This window comes from Misgurnus anguillicaudatus, chromosome 3 (genome assembly GCF_027580225.2).
Source record: "Misgurnus anguillicaudatus chromosome 3, ASM2758022v2, whole genome shotgun sequence".
Classification (NCBI taxonomy): domain Eukaryota; kingdom Metazoa; phylum Chordata; class Actinopteri; order Cypriniformes; family Cobitidae; genus Misgurnus; species Misgurnus anguillicaudatus.
The window spans coordinates 11980534-12002465 of NC_073339.2; the positions used below are offsets into that span (position 1 = coordinate 11980534).

A 21932-nucleotide genomic window follows, 5' to 3' on the forward strand; every position below is an offset into this window, starting at 1 on the left:
AGTGACCTTGTCTTTACGATGCTCAATAAAACGGTGTAAAGAAATGATAAATGTATGCAATTCTCCATTATGGGCACTAGATGGCAGCAGAATCAACAAAGGCACAGCTATTGTGCACGAGTGACCAAAAGCAGCTAAGCATGACTTTGTGTGTGTGGGGAGGTGGACGGGGACATTAAAAGGACATATAGACAAGAACCGCACTGCGGATGAGAGAAACTGCTATATTGTCATGTAGAATACTGATGTAACGAGTTCAAATCTATTCATATACCCTGAATGATTTAGTTAATTCTTTTAGATGTTTGTTTTGTACTGTAACTAAAGACCAATAATTCTGGGTCGGGAAAGTTTATATTATTTGTTCACTTGGTTTAAGCTTTAAACCCCACACTGAATTCAAAGCGTTTCATTTACTTGGAGAGGGGACGGGCGATTTAATGATAGCCTCTGGACGCGGGGCGACCGGCTGCACGGGCCGCGTTTGTTTGGCTGCTAACTTCTTCAGGCTGACCCTCCTCTTCTCAAACATCTCTTGCATGGACGTCTGCTTCTGAAACACTCGGTCCACCTGATCCTGTTTGAAATATTTAGTATACAATAGAATTAGAAATACTGATGCTTTATACTTATACAAGGGTGTTCAAACTTCAGCAGGGACCCCCACACATGAGGAACCTTCAGCGAGGGACCCCTAAAATTCATATCCATATTTTGTATATAATTTGAAATTTTCTGGGGACGGACCCTAGTTTGAAAACCCATGTACTTACGTATGCATATTTTGTCTATAACACTACATGGGTGATTCTCACGAAAACTTGGTTTTAAAAATGTCAAGCGTGAAAATGTAAAAATTGCTTAAATTTACTTTTTTTCCACCAGACATTGAAAAACAAAGTCTGGAGTAAATGGGAACATTAATTTAAAAACTTTTACTTATAATTTAACACTTTTTGTAACATAATTTAAAAAATTAGTCCTAAAAAATCTCACAGTCAGAAAACATCAACACTGACATATTTTCAAAATGACATGACAAATCTGAAAGAACATAATTTGGAGATTCTGCACATGCATTTAAAATCAAAGTATTATGCTTCTATTAATTAAATTAACATTTAATAAGCATCTGTTGCGGTAATGATAATCAAAATGTCGTGTAAGCATTCTGACAAGACAATATTTCAAATTGTAAAAAAATGATCTTACCTGGTAGCCATCTTGAAGTAACTGGTCCATGTGCTTGGTCACTCAAAATCAAACTTTATTAAAATTCTGTATGTGTGCTTAAACTGTTCTCAAAAAGTGTTGCGGAGGATGAGAACATCAGGGCATGGACACATAATTTTCCTAATTTTTCTTCATTATTATTATACATGAAAATTCAGTAAATATTTTTTCTGTCATCTAAAGTAGTCTAGCAAAACATCCATTTATTTTTTTTCTTAATATTTTTGTGTTAATTTGATTAAATAACAACATAACGCATGTTCAAACACAGCCAGACACATTGCGGTAATGAGAATTTCAGCAGAAAATGAGATAAAATTTCCAATTATAAATTCTTATGTTGAAATCACACATTGTGCAAGGTAGAACACAGTATTGTGTTAATTCTGATGCTTTTTAATGTTACTATATTACACATTTTAAAGCTAAAATCATTAGTGCCGTGGTGTTTCAATGGTTTCGTGAGAATCACCCACATAATACTGACATACATGGTTAAATTATCATTGTATGAATTATTATATGTTCTCAAACTGATACATTTATCCGATTATATAAAAGAAGTACATTTGTATTGATTCATTTAATAACACACAAAAAAATTTATTTTAATGTATTATCAGATTCATCTGTTTACCTTGAAGTCTTGTGTGAGCACTGATTCGTAATCCCTCCAGATTCCATTTAAATCAGTCAGCTTGTGCTGATTGGCTGTATCCAGGTAACGCTCAATCTCTTGCAGCGCTGACTCCGCCCCATCCTGCGACTGACACTTATCCACAGGCTGAGATGCCAGCAGGTAGATGCCATCATCGCACCATTTAGTGGCCTGATGGTGACGGGGAGAGAGAGTGTTTTTTAATTCATGTCTATTAGCTTTGAAACCACTTCTACATTTTTATATGTAAAATGTGCATGTCTACCTTCTCTAAACACTGATGTAGCTCCATGGCTTTGAGCAGATGTGCTTTCTTGGCTTTCAGGACAACACTGATCTCTTCACACACAGCTCGCAGGTCAGAGCATTTGGGAAGGATGGAGTCCACAGCGTAATGAGATGCTTCAATGAGCCGGTCCGCATCACTCACTAGAGAAAGCGCCAGGTCCAACACCGCCTACACATAAACACAAATAATTTAATATATATATATATATATATATACGCTTTTTACTGTGCATACATGCTCCACAGTCTCCATGTTTCAGTGGGGTGATTTATCATTTCACCCCTCCCTTCTCCCCCGGCCCGGTTAAGGACATGCGGGTAATTTCAGAAACTGCTGCACTCAGCAATTTAAAAACACACAGTTTGACTTACATAATAAAGAATATGTGCCTCTATGTACAAGCATTAGTTAATGCTGGGGATGCATGTCAATTAGTCGCGATTGATCTGTGGCAGAATAGAAGTTTTTGTTTGCATCATATATGTGTGTGTACTGTGTATGGTAACTTTGTATAGTTAAATGCACACACATGCATGTATATATTTAAGCAATGTTTACATGTGTATATACATTTGTATATTTATGTATAATTTATATTATATATAAATATAAATACTTAATATATAAATATATTTTTTTCTTAAAATTATACATGCATGTGTGCATATTTATATATACATAATTATTATACACAGTTCACACACATATATGATGTAAACAAAAACTTTTATTCTGCTATAGATTAATCGCGATTAATTGATATGCATCCCTAGTTAATGCATTAGCTAACAATGAGCATTGAATATTTTTATTCTTGATAAAGTTTGTGAACACCAATATGATTATTAGTTCAATTATTTATAGGACTTTTGATTTCGATTAAGTGTTTGATTTAAGGACTTTTGATTAAGTGTTAAAATAAATAATAGTACTAATACATACTTCATGAGTATTAGGGGTTGTGCACACCAAAACTTTTAAACGTGGCTAAAAAAACGCCTGGAGGACGCTGAATGTCAGCTGTTTTTCACCTGAGCGCTTTGGTAGCTGTGATACTTCAGCTGTGAGCCGGTTGGTTGCTGTGGTAATGTCCCACCCCTCCTCCACTGTGATTGGACGGAGGTGTGAGAACTGACATTGACGAGTGGAGCTTTTCACCCAAAGTTTAATATTTTTCAACTCTCGGCACTCACCGCTAGCTGCTGACTTTTTTTAAAAACGCCAAGCTTCTATTGGAAACAATTGAAAACATGCGCCGGCCGCGGGCGTTAAGGCATTGGTGTGCACGCCCCCTTAGTATTGCTTATTGTTACTTTGCGATAACTCATGTAATTGACTTGATGGATAGATGGATGGATGGTTGTGGTCTATATACCTTATAAAATTTCGCTTGCATATAGACGGTTTCTTCGGACGCACGTGCGGTGACGCGACTACGCGTCTGTTCGGAACTTTACTTCCGGTTTCTTTTTGTTTAATGGTCTGACTAGTTGCTAAACTGAACCGAACTGAACTTCTGTGTTGTGACGTATTTTTGAGTAAAACAGAATATCATGCGAGGGAAAAAGTGGGCGTGGTTTGTGTTTTCCACTGTGCTTTCATTGGCTATAGAAAAGTAGGCGTTTCATTCAGAAATGGAACTCGCAGCTGATTGACAGTTGGGGGTGGAGTTAACGAACGCTCCGCCCAAGTCATCTAGCTGATGTCATCAAAGAATGATCGCCACAAGAGGATGAAAGTACATTTTTAGATTTTTTTAAATTAAGCAGTTTAAATTTAGGGCATGAATTTAAAAAATATATATGTTTTACATAGATATGTTGTTTATATATAAACACTGCAATATTACTTTAAAAAAACAAGCCAGTTTTAATTTCATTGGGACTTTAAAGGGACACTCCACTTTGTTTGAAAATATGCTCATTTTCCAGCTCCCCTAGAGTTAAACATTTCATTTTTACCGTTTTCGAATCCATTCAGCTGATCTGCAGGTCTGGCGGTACCACTTTTAGCATAGCTTAGCATAATCCATTGAATCTGATTAGACCATTAGCATCGCGCTCAAAAATAACTAAAGAGTTTAAAAACTTTACTAAAACTTGACTATTCTGTAGTTACATCATGTACGAAGACCGACGGAAAATTAAAAGTTGCGATTTTCTAGGCCGATATGTCTAAAAACTATACTCTCATTCTGGTGTAATAATCAAGGACTTTGCTGCCGTAACATGGCTGCAGGAGGTGCAATGATATTACGCAGTGCCTGAAAATAGTCCCCTGCTACTCGGTCTTAGTACACGATGTAACTACAGAAGAGTCAAGTTTAAATAGGAAAAATATCAAAACTCTTTGTTTCTTTTTAGCGTGATGCTAATGGTCTAATCAGATTCAATGGATTATGCTAAGCTATGCTAAAAGTGATACAGCCACTTAGTAGATCGGCTGAATGGATTCCAAAACTGTAAAAATCAAATATTTAACTCTATGGGAGCTAAAAAATGAGAATATTTTCAAAAAAGCGGAGTGTCCCTTTAAGATTAGCCAATTATTAATACAATGCTACAACAACAACTAATACGTGTGCAAAAACCCGTCATCACACAGCAGCAGTTTAATACTTACACATGTTCGCTCTTCATGATTGGTCAGCTCTTTCAGGATATGTTCAGCGTGGGCGGGGCTTATTCCTACATCAGAGAAGCCTATCAGTCTGTCATACACCAGATCTAACTGAGGTCTGACCTACAACAAAGAAAAACACTTGCATTACCAATGACTGCTCATACACAGACCCACACGACACACACATTTCAAACTCATATATCTCACCTCCCTGAAGTCCTGTTCAAAATGCCTCAGTTGCAAACACTGCTCCAGCTTGGTTTGATGTTTGTCCCAAAAATCATCAAACGCCGTTTCCGTCTCATCTAACTGACCAAGCAGCCTATAGAAAGACAGAGACGTTCATTGTAACATTGTGCAAAATGGTTTTTATTCAATTATGTCATTTTTTACTCAATTCTACCATTTTAGCTACAGAAATAAACTACATCCAAAAAAGCACCACATATGCCTCATGCATACTTTGCGACATTAAAGTCACTCCTTAAAAAAAGCTGTTTTGGTATGACATGAAAATGATAACACATAGACCAATTTTTTATCCTTTAAGTTTGAGATTTCATCCTTAAATATAAAACATATACACATATAAATAATAAAAGCGTGACAGGAAAAGCCTGTGGATATTAAACACAGATAAGCATCTGCACCCCAGAACGCTCCATTATTCAAAGGGTCACAACCTCAGTATATTACTGTCAGTTGACGCTGCTCCGCACATATGTCTGTCGTTTGCTGGATAATATACACCAGGTGGCTGCGTGTGTATAAACACACCTGACCAGATCTTAAATCTTGCTAACACAACTTAACAAGGACACGTAGAGGTTCGCCGTTACATTTAAAGCATCTTGATTTTCTCTTTTTTGCATTGAAGATGGACATGGACACACACCTCTGAACCGTAGACAAGTTTTCTAGTTCATCCTGGTTCATGGTATAATCTGGATCTTTCACCAGCGGCTCATTGATGCTCTCCAACAAACGTCCTCCTTGACAGAGAGCAATCCTCAAGTCCTCCTGCATACAAAGTGACATGAAATAAACCTGCTATTCAGTCCGACACCATCGAATGCAAAGCATGAATTATTAAATCCAACCCTTTTATAATTTCTTTATGGCTCATGTGATCCATTCATGTTAAATTGTTTATTACCCTGTAGTATATCTAATCTTATTTACGGTAGGCCGTTACGATTGGGAGAATTCCATGGAACGCTACCGTTCCTTGGAAGAGTTTACAGCAAAAGGATTAAAAAACTCTTAGTTAATTTAAAACTGCGTTTTAGTGTTTTATAATACATCACGGGAAATACACTGTAAATTCAGCTGGTTATTATGACAAATAACCCAACAAATTTTCTTTTCTGACCTTCATCCTGTCTTTCTTCTCAATGTGGATGGTCAGAAGGTTAGACGTGGCTTCTACATCATTGGGCAGTTCTGTCTCCGCCAACTCCGTCCCGAATGCCTGGAGAGTCTGTGCCGTTTTCTTCACCATCAGAGCGAAACCTTCAATGGCCTGCAAGTACACCGTGATGCAAAAATCATAAATTGTACCGCAACCCATCACTAAACGAATCAGTACAAAAGCATACACTATAAACAAGTGTGTGGTACTTAAACACAACGCAAACTGCAGATCAATACGAAAGTGAAGAAAATCAATTACTGATTACTTAAAAGCAAGTCCACGAATGATAAGGGAAGAGAAGCAATTCATTTGTTTGAAGATAAGGGAGTGTATTATTGCACCATTTTAGGGCATAGTATTCAATTGATGGTTGGAATGGCCTACTTACTGAAGTATTTAATGAACATATTATACGTGCCGGAAGAATTCGGTTAAAGGAATAGTCTACTCATTTTCAATATTAAAATATGTTATTTCCTTAACTAAGATTTGTTGATACATCCCTCTATCATCTGTGTGCGTGTACGTAAGCGCTGGAGCGCGCTGCGACGCTTCGATAGCATTTAGCTTAGCCCCATTCATTCAATGGTACCATTTAGAGATAAAGTTAGAAGTGACCAAACACATAAAAGTTTTTCCTATTTAAGACGAGTAGTTATACGAGCAAGTTTGGTGGTACAAAATAAAACGTAGCGCTTTTCTAAGCGGATTTAAAAGAAGAACTATATTTTATGGCGCAATAGCACTTTTGGGAGTACTTCGACTCGCCTGAAAAGTCCGCTCCCCTTCTCCCTCTCATAATGGGAGAGGGAGGGTGTTACTGCGCAGAGTCGAAGTACTCCCAAAAGTGCTATTTCGCCACAAAATACAGCTCCTCTTTTAAATCAGCTTAGAAAAGCGCTACGTTTTATTTTGTACCACCAAACTTGCTCGTATAACTACTCGTCTTAAATAGGAAAAACGTTGATGTGTTTGGTCACTTCTAACTTTATCTCTAAATGGTACCATTGAATGAATGGGGCTAAGCTAAATGCTATCGAAGCGTCGCAGCGCGCTCCAGCGCTTACGTGCACGCACACAGATGACAGAGGGATGCACCAACAATTCTTAGTTAAGGTAATAACATATTTTAATATTGAAAATGAGTAGACTATTCCTTTAATATCATAATCTAGCGGATTTAGTGGCTTTTGCATCTGAAGTCTTCATTATATTCATCTGTCCATCCGAACAGCACAGAAGAGAGTGTCGGTACTCACAGTGCGATGTGAAATCCATTTCTCGTGGCAGTACTCCTGCGAACCGCCCAATTCCTGAGTGAGCTGCGTGCGGTCGATGTAGCTGTGAAGCTCAGTCACGGAGCTGAGCATTATAACCTACAAACACACACGCACACACTTTATTATGAACTGTCAGCGTGTACTTCATTTGATTTCATTATTTCATTGTTTTTTATACACACTTACCGGCACCTTCATTTTAAACTCATCCTTGTTTAATTTAAATAAAATGTCTGAGATTGTTCGCTGGAAGAGTGTTGTGGGTCTCAGTACCAGCACCAGCTGCAGGTTGCCTGGGAAAGAGCCCTGCGGATCACACACACACACACAAACATAGATAAAGCAACTATAGCAAAATAAATATTAATCCCCTGGTCCATGTATGTGAGCCAGTGCCAGATTCAAACCCTCTCCCTTAGCGTTTCTAGTATAGGCACACATACACATACCTACATCCTGTTGCCATGACAACTCCATTTCTTGAGAGACTAGAAAGGCTAACAATGGTCTCACTATGCCTCTCATCCTCAGGTTTCCCTCTCTCTGAATGAATGAATGTATGTATGAACACACACCAACCCCTCGAGGAGCACCAATGTTTATAGACTCTTCATTAAAATCCCTCCCACTGGGCATCATGTCAAAATCAAAATATTAGACAGATTGATACAGGGGGATGATGTCGATCTGTAGGGTGGGTCTCCTGTCTCTCAGTGTAACACGTAGAGGGTTTTTTGAGTTTGACCTTAACTGATTTTACGGTAATATCAGATTTTTTTATTTTATTATTAAAAAGTCACATGGTATTAAAAAAATTATTTGACTTGAAGTCCGAATGAAATCAAAATATTGCAATGTTTATTATAAACAATTTATCCGTTTAAGTCATTATTATTATTTTTTTATTTCATGCGCTCTCATAAACTTCCGCCCCCTTGTGGCAATCATTCTCTGATGACATCAGCTAGACGGCTTGGGCGGGAGCATCCGTTAACTCCGCCTCCTCTAAAGGGGGGTCGCACACCGGACGAGAAACGCTGCGCCGCGTCGCGTCTAGGACAACTCAGGGGTATCGTACACTAAAAGTGCACATTAAATAGCGCGATCTTAGTCAGGTAGCGTCTACTTAAAAATGCAAAATATACGCTAGCAGCTAATGTTAATCGCTAAAGATTTGGAACAAATATGATGTTATTTAATGTTAAACTATGTGAGTGGCGCGACAGGGATTTGACAGCCGCCGCCGCCAGTGTGCATACATTCATAGAAAATAATGTCTTCTGTTTTTAGATTCTTGGTGAGATGCGGCACTGCGCTTCTCGTCCGGTGTGCGACCCCCTTAAGTGTCAGTCTGCTACGAGTTCCATTCCTGAATGAAACTAGAATTTAAGCATGCCAATATTTTTCGGACGTTACTGCGAATATGGGCGGAAAGCACTTTGTCAATACAAGTTCTTTGGTTTCGTCCACACAGTGACGTAGCGGTTTTCTACAGGTCAGACATCCACGTAATACAAATTCGCATGTCAAGGTTCAGCAGACTTGAACTTTGGTATGCAGCAAAATGCTGAATATATTCGCGCGTGCTTGCATTATTTTTTGCATGTAGTGTGATCACCTCTTTACAAAGTTAATACAGATTTAAGAAAATATATGTAAAACATTTATAAAAAAATTTTATATTAACATATAGTACTTAATATTTATTGGAAAAATAAAAAAGTAATAGCTACTTATGCTGCATACAAACCAAACACGCAGGATTGCGTTCCTCGCTCTAGATTACTCGTGGGATTTAACTTTGTGTCATGCAAATTTTTTGTGAAGTCGAATATTTTCAACTTTCGCAAAGATGCAAGACGAATAGCGCGTGTTTTTGCGGCAAATTCCACCACCCATTTCGCGCCATTCCGTGCGAGTTTGCATCTATTCGTGTTTTTGCATCGACTTTGTACGTAATCTACTCACGCAAATCATAGAATGCTTGTTTTGTGTGTACACCCCAAAACTCTGAATAAGCAAAAGTTATACTGATGGTTGCCATGGCAATCACCCTAAATTAAGCAGAGGTCAAGTTTTTGTAGTGTATTTCCTTTGCACGATGTACAGTATCCAAATCACTCTGACTGCAGACCAGAAGATGGCGAGTAGCATTTATCACATTTTATGTAAACACTTGGGCCGTCCCAAGAATCACGATCGCATGCTTACAGCTCTGCAGGAGTCTGCCAACATGAGATAATCCTGCAGTCTGTCATGCTGAAATTCCTCCAGCTCTGTCTTTCAAGGGAAATTTATTTACCCCGCCCCCCTTTTCTCCTTGGACAGTGTCGCTGTTTGTTTTGACTCTAGCTTAACAATTAGGGACGCGTGTGATTCAAGGCCTAACAGGACCAATTGGTGTGGCAAATAGATGGACTGGTTTCAGAGTGGATTAACTGATATCTACATTTTAAATTTTTATGCATTTGGGAGACAGTCCTAATGCAATGCTCTACCAAGTGAGCCACAGGATCATCTCAAATAATACAGCTTGTATGCAGGTCTGCTAGTACCTTGTCAAGCTTTCAGACTTATAAATAAGGTGAAATAACTGCTTACATTGTGGGCGTTAAAACAGAATATAATAGCTAGATGTATATTCACATTTTTAAAAATTTCAGAATAGTATGTTTGCAATGTACGCACACTGTCGTTTTTTTGTAATGTTCGAGTACACGTTAAAAAACCAACTATATTCTACGTTTATGCCCAGAGTATAGTCCGTTTTTTCCACTGTACACGAACATACGCGTTGTCGAACGCACAGCCTTGGAAGCATAGTTCATTTGACTTCTACGTGTATGCAGACATTTGACCAGTGTTGGGGAAAGTTACTTTTAAAAGTAATGCATTACAATGTTAAGTTACTCCCCAAAAAAGTAACTAATTGCAATACTTACATGGAAAGTAATGCTTACGTTACTTTCAAGTTACTTTTGCGTTACTTTTTCTTACTTGGCTGGGGCTTGATCTCTTTCAGGCCTTGCAGGTGTTTTTTATGATCGCAAAAATGTCAAGCTCTGGCCTCAAACTGTTCCCACTCAGACGCACAGAGTGCGTAATTCTACGTTAATGTGTTCATTTTAATTCAGTACATAATTTTATTTTTGAATTTAATTTATCAAACGGAAAAGTAACGTGTATTACTTTTTTAAAAAAGTAACTTAAATATTAATTTATAAAGTAATGCGTTACTTTACGCGTTACTTCAGAAAAGTAATATTATTACGTAATGCGCGTTACTTGTAATGCGTTACCCCCAACACTGCATTTGACGCATGTGTATTGCGACAAAATGCAATGCATTTCCTGGCCTACATACTACTTTTTTCTGTATGCGCATGCGTGCTATGGGTACAGTGTACACAGGGGTTTGAAAAATCTTAAACACGCTACTGACGACAAAAATTGCGGCATGCACACTGTACTCGGAGAGCCGTAGACGCGTAAAAAATTGACCATACTTCAGCCTTAAGCAACAACTCACAACAGCTTAAAGCCCAGAGTGTAGTCGGTTTATTTCGTGAACATATGCGCATGGTCAAAAAAAAACAGCCTTGCAAAGTATAGTTTATTTGACTTGTATACACATGCATTTTGACGCATGCGCATTGCGACAATATGTAATGCACCCTTTCCTAGGCTACATACTACATAGGCGCATGGCTGACCTATGCGTAGTGTACAAAAGGTTTGAAAAATATGGTGGTGCGCGTACAGAACAGTATTGCAGCCCACGCACTGAACGCGGGCATTCACGTATGCATAAAAACGGGAAAACTATACTTCGGCCTTAACAGTGTGGTGGCAAGTTTGGCACCACACACATTTTCTTTGGAACTTACAAAAATTACTTCTGTTGTATTCTTTATACGCAATGACTAAAGCAATACAAATGTCCAGTCATATTAGAAAATCATTTACCATTCAGAACGCTACTCAATTCTATTAAAAACCTCAAGTTTGATTATTAATAAAGGCAGGACCTTAAATTGAACCCCGCCTTTATATTACCATGACAATATCCAATTCATCTATTCAGCGAATTGGTCATGTTTGTCCTCAACAAGCCAGCAATAAATGCAGAGTCACAGGGGTCGGGTGCGAGCATGACGGGAAGCCAGAGAAACCCGCCCCATTATTGACTCCTCTATTAAAGCTCATTCAAGCAGATCTGACCAACACAACTCCTTTTTTAAAAAGCTTTACTAAAAGGAGGCTATGGGCCTCTCGCAGCAACTGCAATTATATCACATACCAGCAGCCTTGTTTCATATAAGAAGTGATAAAAAATAGGACCATTGTGATGTAGATAATCCACACACTTTGTAATACACAGACATAAACACAGCATGGGCACACACACAGTCTTTTCTATTATTGATTAATATGATCAAGGTTTCTCCATGATGGGGTAAAAAAAATTCATTCACCCTTCCCCCATTCACTTCATTATTATTGGAGTGTGTGTGTGTGTGTGTTGGGGGTAGAGGGGGGAAATGTAAATTTTGTAAGGTGGCCCAGGGACTTAACAGAGGTGCTAACTGGTTGGTTGAGAAATACAGTATTTTTTATTTGGCAATGCTGATAGTGATATTGAAAGATATAGAGTCCTTAATGGCTGCAAATGCAACAATTAAAGAAAAAGTGTGAGATGGAGTTGTGTTTATGGGGGTTGTAGCTAGATGTAGAGGTCTCCTGGGAAATCCATATATATGTGTGTGTGTGTGTGTGTGTGTGTATGAGGTGGATAAACAGCATCTCCCGGGGTCAGCTGCCACCATACGGATAAACCACACACTAATCACACACACGCCATATTAAATTCAATTATCACGCATGCCTCCACGTACTGAATTTTTAAATTTAATATGTAAAATGTTATATCAATAAACGTTTTTTTGCCAAATTGGATGGTAAAATGAGCAACACACACACACACATAGTCAGAAAAAATTTACCAAAACTGTACCTTTTCTGTTGCTGGAGTGGTACCCTGAGGTTCTGTTTTGTACCTTTATAGGTATACTAAACATAATATACAATGTTGTACCCGCTTGGATACATTACTGTACCTTAAGGATCTATTGTGTACTTTTAAAGGTACAGTTAACTGTTTTGCACCCCTTAAAGGGACAATGTGTAGTTTTTTAAAGGACAAGTTCGGTATTTTACACTTAAAGCCCTGTTTTCAGATTGTTTATAATGAAATAGAACGGTTTTGACTGAAATTTGGACATATGATGCTGGCCCGAGAATTTTCGGGTATTTCTTGTATCACCTCCCACCTCTATAATGGGTTTATAGGTGCACAGGAACAATCCTTCCTAAAATGCATTAAACTTTCGTTTACAAAGACGTGAAACTCGCCGAGTGGTCAGGGGTGTTCACTGATATGCTCACACAAAAATCGCTGCAAAAGACACATTCCAACAGGTTTTATCGTAGTTTTTGTCCAACTCCATTGACTTGTATTAGATGTGCTGTGAGGTACGGTATTACTCCGCGCAGGGAACCTTCTTTGTATTTTTGCAATTGGCAAAGGCGGATTATCGCCACCCACTGGGCTGGAGTGTTTATTATTCAAGCTCTCAACGGAAGAATGTACGGCTGTGAGGCGTTTGGAAAAATAGGTCCACAAGTTTAAAACTAACGGTAAAACAGCTGTTGGAACGCATCTTTTGCAGGGATTTTTGTGTGAGCATATCAGTGAACACCTCTGACCACTCGGTGAGTTTCACGTCTTTGTAAAAAAAAGTGTAAAATACCGAACTTGTCCTTTAAGTATTTTATTAGTCAAAATCAATGTCTTTATTCATAAATATGTCCTCGTTGGTGTCAAATGACCTCTGCCAGTGATCTGACTTTTCTTTGTAAGCTTATAACTTCTTCTCTTTATTTACATTAAATGGGTAAGTCCAAGAAAGCTTCCATGTCGTTCCGCCATATTGAAAAACTATTATAGCAGAGAGGGACAAAAAGCACCAGCCTACGGCAATGTGTTTCCACAACGCGTTTTCGTTCAGAACATGTGAACTAGCTGAAACAGACAAGGAGATCAGCGAGTACATAACGGCTACCGTAGTTGCAACACGCATTTGGAAAAGCAAGGCGCTAGAGAGCACTAGTTGTTTGAATGCAAAATACAATTTCACAACTAGATGGGGAACATCCTACACTGTAAAAAAATTCCATAGAAATTACAATGTTATTGCAGCTGGTTTGCCGGTAATTAACCGTAGATTTAAGTTTATGTTATTTGCTGGCAAGAGTTTGTTCAAAGTTAAATACATTTTTAATATAAACAGTTCTTTGTCTTTACAGAGTAAAACTATACAACAACAGGCTCATGCAAAGCATTCTGGAAACCAGAAATCATTATCAACCTTTTTCTGTTTTTTTGCTTCAGATTTTGTTTAGCAGAATGTTTTGCTTGATGCTGTTTTTTTAGTTTTACTCTGTGAAGACAAAGACTTGTAAATATTTAATGTTCATTTAACTTTGAACAAAATGTTGCCAGTAAATAACATAAATTTAAATCTACGGTAAGTTACCGGCAACCCAGCTGCAATAACACTGTAATTTCTACAGATTTTTTTTACAGTGTACATACTGTCCCTTTAAATTAAACTGGTACAAAATTATTCCTTAAAGTACAAAAAAGGTCTTTATGGGTATAATATTGTACCCCAAAATGTATAACATTTCAATGTGTTGTATTACCATAAAAGTACAAAAATGAACCTAGCGACAGAACCTTTTTTCTGACTGAAATACAACAGCCAATTATTTAACGAAACTAGACCTTTTTTTCATAAATGTCTCCACGTGACAAGTCACCTCTCACCCCAAACTAGCCTCAAGCCCTGTGCAAACATCACAGTGATGTGCAGCTCAGCATCACTGTGAAATGCCTCACATCAGTGCCTTTGCTGAATAAATGTAACGGAGCCAGTGAGGTGTATCCTGACACTACAAGTCAAAATTGGGGTCACTGTTAAAAACACGTTTTTTGTTTTTTTTATTAAAATTATTATTATTTATATTTTTTTAAATACAGAAAGACAGACAACCATAGATATACACTTCTTCAATAAAGTAAAAAATGGTACAAAATTTGCCACGAGGACGGTACCATTTAAAAAGGTCCTTCTATGTGATATTTGCAATTCGTTTATTTTGATATAATATGACGAGATTACAGTACAGGCTGGAGAGAGGGGTGCAGGATCGGAAAAGGACCTTAAGCCGGGAAACTCAGGTCGCCGAAAGAGGGTCTGCACTATATGTCGGGGCACTGTCCACAACAACATTGGCCCGACATATATGTACCTTTGAGGTACCAATATGCATCTTTTAAAGTGTACTTTTTGAAATAGTACAGCCCCAGTGACAACTTCTGTACCTAGTACCTTTATTTCTGAGTGTGTTTTTATATAGCTCAGTGGTAAAGCGCTGCAACCCAGAGAACACACATAAATATATATGCCTTGTAATGCACTGTAAGTCGCTTTGGATAAAAGCGTTTGCCAAATGCAAAAATGTAGATGCAATAATGACAAAATAATTTCAGAATGCATCTCATGAAGGTAGTTAAAAGAGAGGATACTAATTTTGATGACTTTATTGTTATTATAACTATAAGGAGGACAATGCAGTTTGGCCACTTGTGTACAAGAAAGCATTGGCACCATTGCCTGATTCAACAACACAATTTTCCATATAATCCATAAGCCACACCACAGGTTTCACCCACAGGGTGAAAATGGACATTGATGCGAATGTCATTGAGGGGACGCTTTCCTTTCTTTCAACACAAGATTCTCTTAACAACCTCCCCTGAGACACAGAAGAGGCTTGACAAAAGATGGCCGCCTGCTCTTTCAAGTAACAAAGAAATAATGTTTAGTGCCGGTAAAAACAAAACCAGCTGGAGGCATTATTTCTATGACGAAGGACCTACAGCCACAGCTGGCCGGCCTACAGAGTGGACGAAATGTAAGAGAGGTGTTTTAATAGTCTGCCCTGTGTCGCTGTCCAAGGTTTCGGCTCTTCAGAATTTATTTATGTGTCACTGTGGAACAATTTGGCGATTTATGTTGCACTTGAACCATTTAGTAAAACCAGACCATCGAATGCAATATTCATGCGCAATAAAAAGTATACGACTAACAATGATCATGTGATATTAAAATTGTATGTACTTTGCATTAAAAAGAAATACACATAAATGTACAATGTTTGTGTGTGTTGGGGTCTTGAGGATGATCATCGGTCATCCATTACAAATAAAAAACAGGGACAGTGCATTTTATCGAGATGTTTAGCTGTGTCTAATTAGCATACATTAGCATTTTTAACACGCATTTCAATTTCCTAAATTGAATTACATTGGGCCGTTCAAGGAAGGTTTCCACCAGACTTTCTTAAAGGGTTTCTTTGTTCATTGGTGCATGGTGTCGAAAACATGAAATCAGTTCAATCTAAAATGCAAAGCAATTAATAGTGCCATTTCTAATAACAAAATGAGAGGAAGGCACCCGGGATTCTGTCATGTCAGAGGAAATAAAGAAGAAATGCAATCAGGAATATAAATGAAATACATTAAGGACACCATTAAACATCTTAATGCTCTACAGAAGAAAAACAAACATCTAATTTATCTTCATGACATACAATCTTTTATAGGTAATAAATGTGTCTCACAAAACCAGTCATAAGTCGCACATGTTAATTTGTAGCAATAGACAACAACACGTTCATAGGATCATTAGGATATTAAGTAAAGATAATGTTCATAGATATAACTTTGCAATTGTAAAAATATTAACAATTTATTAATCATTAATAATATATATTGATAAGGACTTAATTTGGACACATTTTTCTCAAAAATAAATAAATAAATAAAAATTGATGCAATAATGACAAAATAATTTCAGAATGCATCTCATGAAGGTAGTTAATATAATATAATATAATATAATATAATATAATATAATATAATATAATATAATATAATATAATTAATATAATTTAATATAATTTAATATAATATAATATTATATATATATATATATGTATCTCGTACAAATATTGTCCTATCCTAACAAACCTTGCAAAACTTACACTGCAAAAAAGTATTTTCAAGAAAAACATTTTTTTTAGTATTTTCGTCTTGTTTTCAGTAAAAATATCTAAAAATTCTTAAATTAAGATGCTTTTTCTTGATGAGCAAGACGACACAAGGAAATAAGTCTAGTTTTAAGACCAAAAACATAAAATTTAAGTGATTTTGTGTATAAAACAAGCAAAAAAATCTGCCAATGGGGTAAGCAAAAAAAAAAAATCCTGAACATTTTTACACTATATTCAAGAAAAATTGGCTTACCCCATTGGCAGATTTTTTTGCTTGTTTTAAAAATCACTTAAATTTGATATTTTTGGTCTAAAAACTAGACTTATTTTCTTGGGTCGTTTTGCTCATCGAGAAAAAGCATCTTAATTTAAGAATTTTGTGATATTTTTACTGAAAGCAAGACAAAAATACTAAGAAAATTGTTTCTTGAAAATCATTTTTTGCAGTGTATTTATTCAGCAATTTCAAGAATTGACCCTTATGACTGGTTTTGTTGTTTAGTGTTGGATGACAGATCCATGAACTCTTACACATAAATGTACTAAAAATGACATTAACTACAGTTATTGTTATTACAATAATAAATTTTTTGGTAACTAAGGTTGCTGTATAGAAAATGTATATACAGGGGTGCAAACTCATCAGGGGTGAAAAAGGTGACAAGACACAAGCGCTCTTATATAAGCGGATACGCGGCTTGCACGCTCCTCTTAAACAGAAACAGGTATATAGCGCATATAGCACTGTTGTCAACGGCTTAAAATCACTTAACTTAAAACTGCGGTGCGTGAACAAATGTTAAGCTTTATGACCACGCGCACAGCAACGTGACGTGGGCGCGTAACACTACGAGTTAAGTATGTGCACTCAATCTGCAGACTGCTTAAACTTCGGCAGCAAATGAGGTGGCTATAAATTGTAAAACATAACCCGCCAAACTGGCTAGTAATTTGACATCGTTACCACAATAGCTGGACATGATTTTCATAATTTCATTTACTGCTACCATGTCGCAGACCCCCCTCACCCCTCATTTTCAAAAACTCATCGGATCTAGACGAATCACAAGAATGACCTATTTTGTATCAAAAAAACGGCGAATTTCGCCGAAAGGTGACAAGTTTGCACCCCTGATATAAGAGGACTTTGTTTTTGTTTTGTATAGATTTTAGGCACGTGTTGGAAAATCTCCTCAGGCTGTAGCACACCAGCTGCATTGCTGATAACCATATCCAATATAACCATATGTAGTGTGATGGAGAATAGAGGGAGAAAAAAATGAATTACACGCTTATGTGTGTGTGTGTGTGCATGTGAGAGAGAGAGAGAGAGAGAGAGAGAGAGAGAGAGAGAGAGAGAGAGAGAGAGAGAGAGAGAGAGAGAGAGAGAGAGAGAGAGAGAGAGACACACACACACACACACACACACACACACAGACAGACACACACACACACACACACACACACACACACACGCTCACACACACACACACACGCACGCACACACACACACACGCACACACACACACACACGCACACACACACACACACACAGACGAGAGACAGAGAGAGAGAAACAGTATGAACCTTTTTTTCAAAGCTGAAGTAGGTTTGTAGGCTACATTGAAATCAAAACAAACAGTAAATGAAAAGAGAAGCACATTACAAAAATCACTAAACTGAAACACTGAAGAGCTGAAATGAGTATGTAATGGATTGTGTGAGATGCACTGTTCATGCTACAGGCTGTTCAATAACATAATTAAATATTAAGTGCATGCTGCTCATAATAACTCCAAACATGCACTGCAATTACACCCATGACATGGACGCTAATGTTAAGTGTGACCTGTGAATACCTAATTGAAGTTAGATAAAACATTTTTTACTATATTTTATATCTCTATAGCGCCATTACATTACTCAAGGGATTGTAAATAATAAAACAAATTAGTATGCTGATGATCACCCGCCCCTCATTACTTCACTTGGCAGAGAAACAGTGAGAATGCATTGCCCTGACATTTTGTAGGTTGAGCCAATGTTGTTGTTTCGGGAATGGTTGGGATGATCAAACAAACAGATCTTTTACAGCTCTGATAGCACTTTTCCTGGGAATCAAGCTATGAATGGATTACAAAATAGTTGACCTTGCATTTCAAGCTGGACTTGGATGGATAGACTTATATTTTGAATATATTGGAGAATATCATTAAAATCGCTGCCTTCTATTGGGACAAGGAAAACATCTTGATCCCAGTTAAATACTGTTAATCTGATTAGCCCAGTGACCTCTCCCCTACTGACCATCATACACAGCCTCAACACACCTCTTGTGCCGAACACACTTGTTGAAAGTCTGGTAGCGTGTCATAACCACACGTACAACATCACAGTTACACATATGATGTCAAAATAACAATAGTGGCATCATTGTGATTTAATGATAACATCATAGCAACAAATATGACATCGTAGTGACGTAGTTGATAGAATCATAATCACACTGAAAAGATCAAAATGTTTTATTGTTATTCATATCACCATTCCAGCATCTATGGCTATATCCGTGCTCCTGTATAGCTCAGTGGTAAAGCATTGCATTAGCAGCGCAAAAGGTCATGGGTTTGAACCCAGGGAACGCACGTTGATAAAATGTATACCTTGTAATGCACTGTAAGTCGCTTTCAATAAAAGCATGTGCCAAATGCTTAAATGTAAATATTTATGGCAAGAACTGGTTAAACCATACACAAGTTAATTCATGCAAACGTTGGGGGAGGGGTAATTTGGCATCTCCAATTTACCTAACTTGCATGTTTTTGGCCTGTGGTAGGAAACCGTAGTACCCGGAGTAAACCCATGCTGAACATGCAAACTCCACACAGAAAGGCCACCTGACCTAGCCGGGGCTCGAAGCGGGAAACCATCATATACTAATAATGTCAACATGACATCATAGAAACATAGGGGCTTTTTACACCTGGTCATACGATCATAAAAAGACCAGGTGTAAATGCCCTCCGAAATGTTTTCGAGACTGATTTAAATCCGATCGCTCAAACCACTTCATGTGGTATGGGGTGCATTTCAAACGAAACTGGACACGAAAGTGTAAATACATCTGGTGGACAAAACCACATATGTCAGCACATAACATAACGGAGCCACAGCAGCAGGTAAAAAAGCTTCCTAGAATCAATAAAAGTCGAATGAAAACTCGAATGATATTAAACAAATAAATAAAACTTTGGGAGAGAGTTTTGTGAACGCTTTTCCCAGACATGGACCTGCACGCTAAATCATTGCGCCATTCCTCTCCTGCTGCTATGTAGTACATGCTCCAAGTCATGCAGAGCAAGGAGACGCGCGTCCCCTGCCCAACATACAGTACAACATACAGTAAGTGCTGCCATTTGTTGAATAAACGTCGTCTTGAGGTTTTTGAGGCGGAGAAATTAATAGCATATTTGCATTTTGCGCAGGAGTAGAAGATCGGATTGATATCTGTTTTGACAAGACGCATTTATTATCCTTATCGATCTTTATGACGTCGTAGTGTGGTCGTTATGATGTCATAGTGTGGTCATTATTACGCCATAGTATTGTCATTTTTACGTCGTAGTGTGGTCGTTATTACGTCGTCGTGGTGTGGTCGTTATGACATCGTCGTAGTGTGGTTGTTATGACGTCGTCGTAGTGTGGTCGTTATGACGCGTCGTAGTGTGGTCGTTATGACGTCACAATAACAAGAGCTGAAACCGATTACACCTACTTGTTCTGTTATTTATCAGCAAATGTCACTTAACCAAAAACCTTGCAGATGTTTTGACAAGAAGCATTTATTATCGTTATCGATCGTTATGACGTTGTAGTGTGGTCGTTATGACATCATAGTGTGGTCGTTATGATGTCATAGTGTGGTCGTTATGATGTCATAGTGTGGTCGTTATGATGCTGTAGTGTTGTCATTTTTACGTCGTAGTGTGGTCGTTATGACGTCGTCGTAGTGTGGTCGTTATGACGTCACAATAACAAGAGCTGAAACCGATTACATCTACTCATTCTGTTATTTATCAGCAAACGTCACTTAACCAAAGACCTTGCAGATGTTTTGACAAGAAGCATTTATTATCGTTATCGATCGTTATGACGTTGTAGTGTGGTCGTTATGACATCATAGTGTGGTCGTTATGATGTCATAGTGTGGTCGTTATGACGCTGTAGTGTTGTCATTTTTACGTCGTAGTGTGGTCGTTATGCCGTCGTAGTGTGGTCGTTATGCCGTCGTAGTGTGGTTGTTATGACGTCGTCGTAGTGTGGTCATTATGACATCACAATAACAAGGGCTGAAACCGATTACATCTACTCGTTCTGTTATTTATCAGCAAACGTCACTTAACCAAAAACCATGCAGATGATTTGCTGTGTTTATGCTGGTACAGATGTCTACAGCACATCACGTGGCCTGCAGGACATCTCTGTGGTAGAGTTAAATATTTAGGGCTTTTATCAAAAGAAGCGAGAGACTTGTTTAGATGACTTCAGACTTGAAATAAACGCACACAACAAAAAATTAACTTTTGTAATCCGTATTTTTCTCTCTAAATAATCTCAGAAAACCTTTCTTAATCCTTAAAACCAAAAATCCCAAATCTTTCAAAAACCTTCAAAGTTACATCAACTGCTTAATAAAATTGCCTAATAAAGACTTGTTTTCTGAAAAACTCTTGAATTATGCTAATTGTTCTTACCATATTCTGTAAACAAACACCAAGATATACTGCATAAATTTAATATCAACTTCACTTCTTAAGTAATTTATATTATTTAAAGATGTTTAGATATGTTTAGACAAAAATTCTGACCAACAAAGAGATTCTATTTTCAATTTTCGCCTAAGGCACCTCTCTGTCATATCCTGTTCTCATAACACGCATGGCTACACACTTCCACAGAAAACACGCACAACAGTTGTCCATTAACACCCAAATACACACATACAGTCAATTTAATCTTGCAGTGCTCAAACAATGTGATAGATTTCAATGGAACTGCATTTCTACACTGTATGCATGCACATCTTGCACAGAGCATGCCTTTATTTATTTACTCCCTCCCAACACACGCACACTCTGAGACTCACCGCAATCCGCAGCAGCGTCCCCTTCACTGACGCCCATCTGTCTTGCCGCCGGTCAATGACGAGAATGAAGCCGACCCCCGTCGAGCTGAGACTGAAAATCAGAGACACAA

General features: G+C 37.8%; 1 protein-coding gene across 11 annotated transcripts in view; it reads right to left on the bottom strand.

The window, feature by feature from the left end:
• The window catches only part of mcf2la (mcf.2 cell line derived transforming sequence-like a), a 97237-nt gene that overhangs the window by 18916 nt on the left and 56389 nt on the right, over positions 1-21932 (bottom strand). For all 11 annotated transcript variants that reach the window (XM_073861267.1, XM_073861264.1, XM_073861262.1 and 8 more), the window contains 10 exons: positions 21823-21913; positions 7683-7802; positions 7476-7592; positions 6175-6324; positions 5698-5822; positions 5010-5124; positions 4803-4922; positions 2157-2348; positions 1871-2062; positions 418-577 (listed from right to left, as the gene is read on the bottom strand). In XM_073861267.1, coding sequence (XP_073717368.1) covers positions 418-577; positions 1871-2062; positions 2157-2348; positions 4803-4922; positions 5010-5124; positions 5698-5822; positions 6175-6324; positions 7476-7592; positions 7683-7802; positions 21823-21913 — 1382 coding nt within the window. The remainder of the gene's footprint in view (positions 1-417; positions 578-1870; positions 2063-2156; positions 2349-4802; positions 4923-5009; positions 5125-5697; positions 5823-6174; positions 6325-7475; positions 7593-7682; positions 7803-21822; positions 21914-21932) is intronic.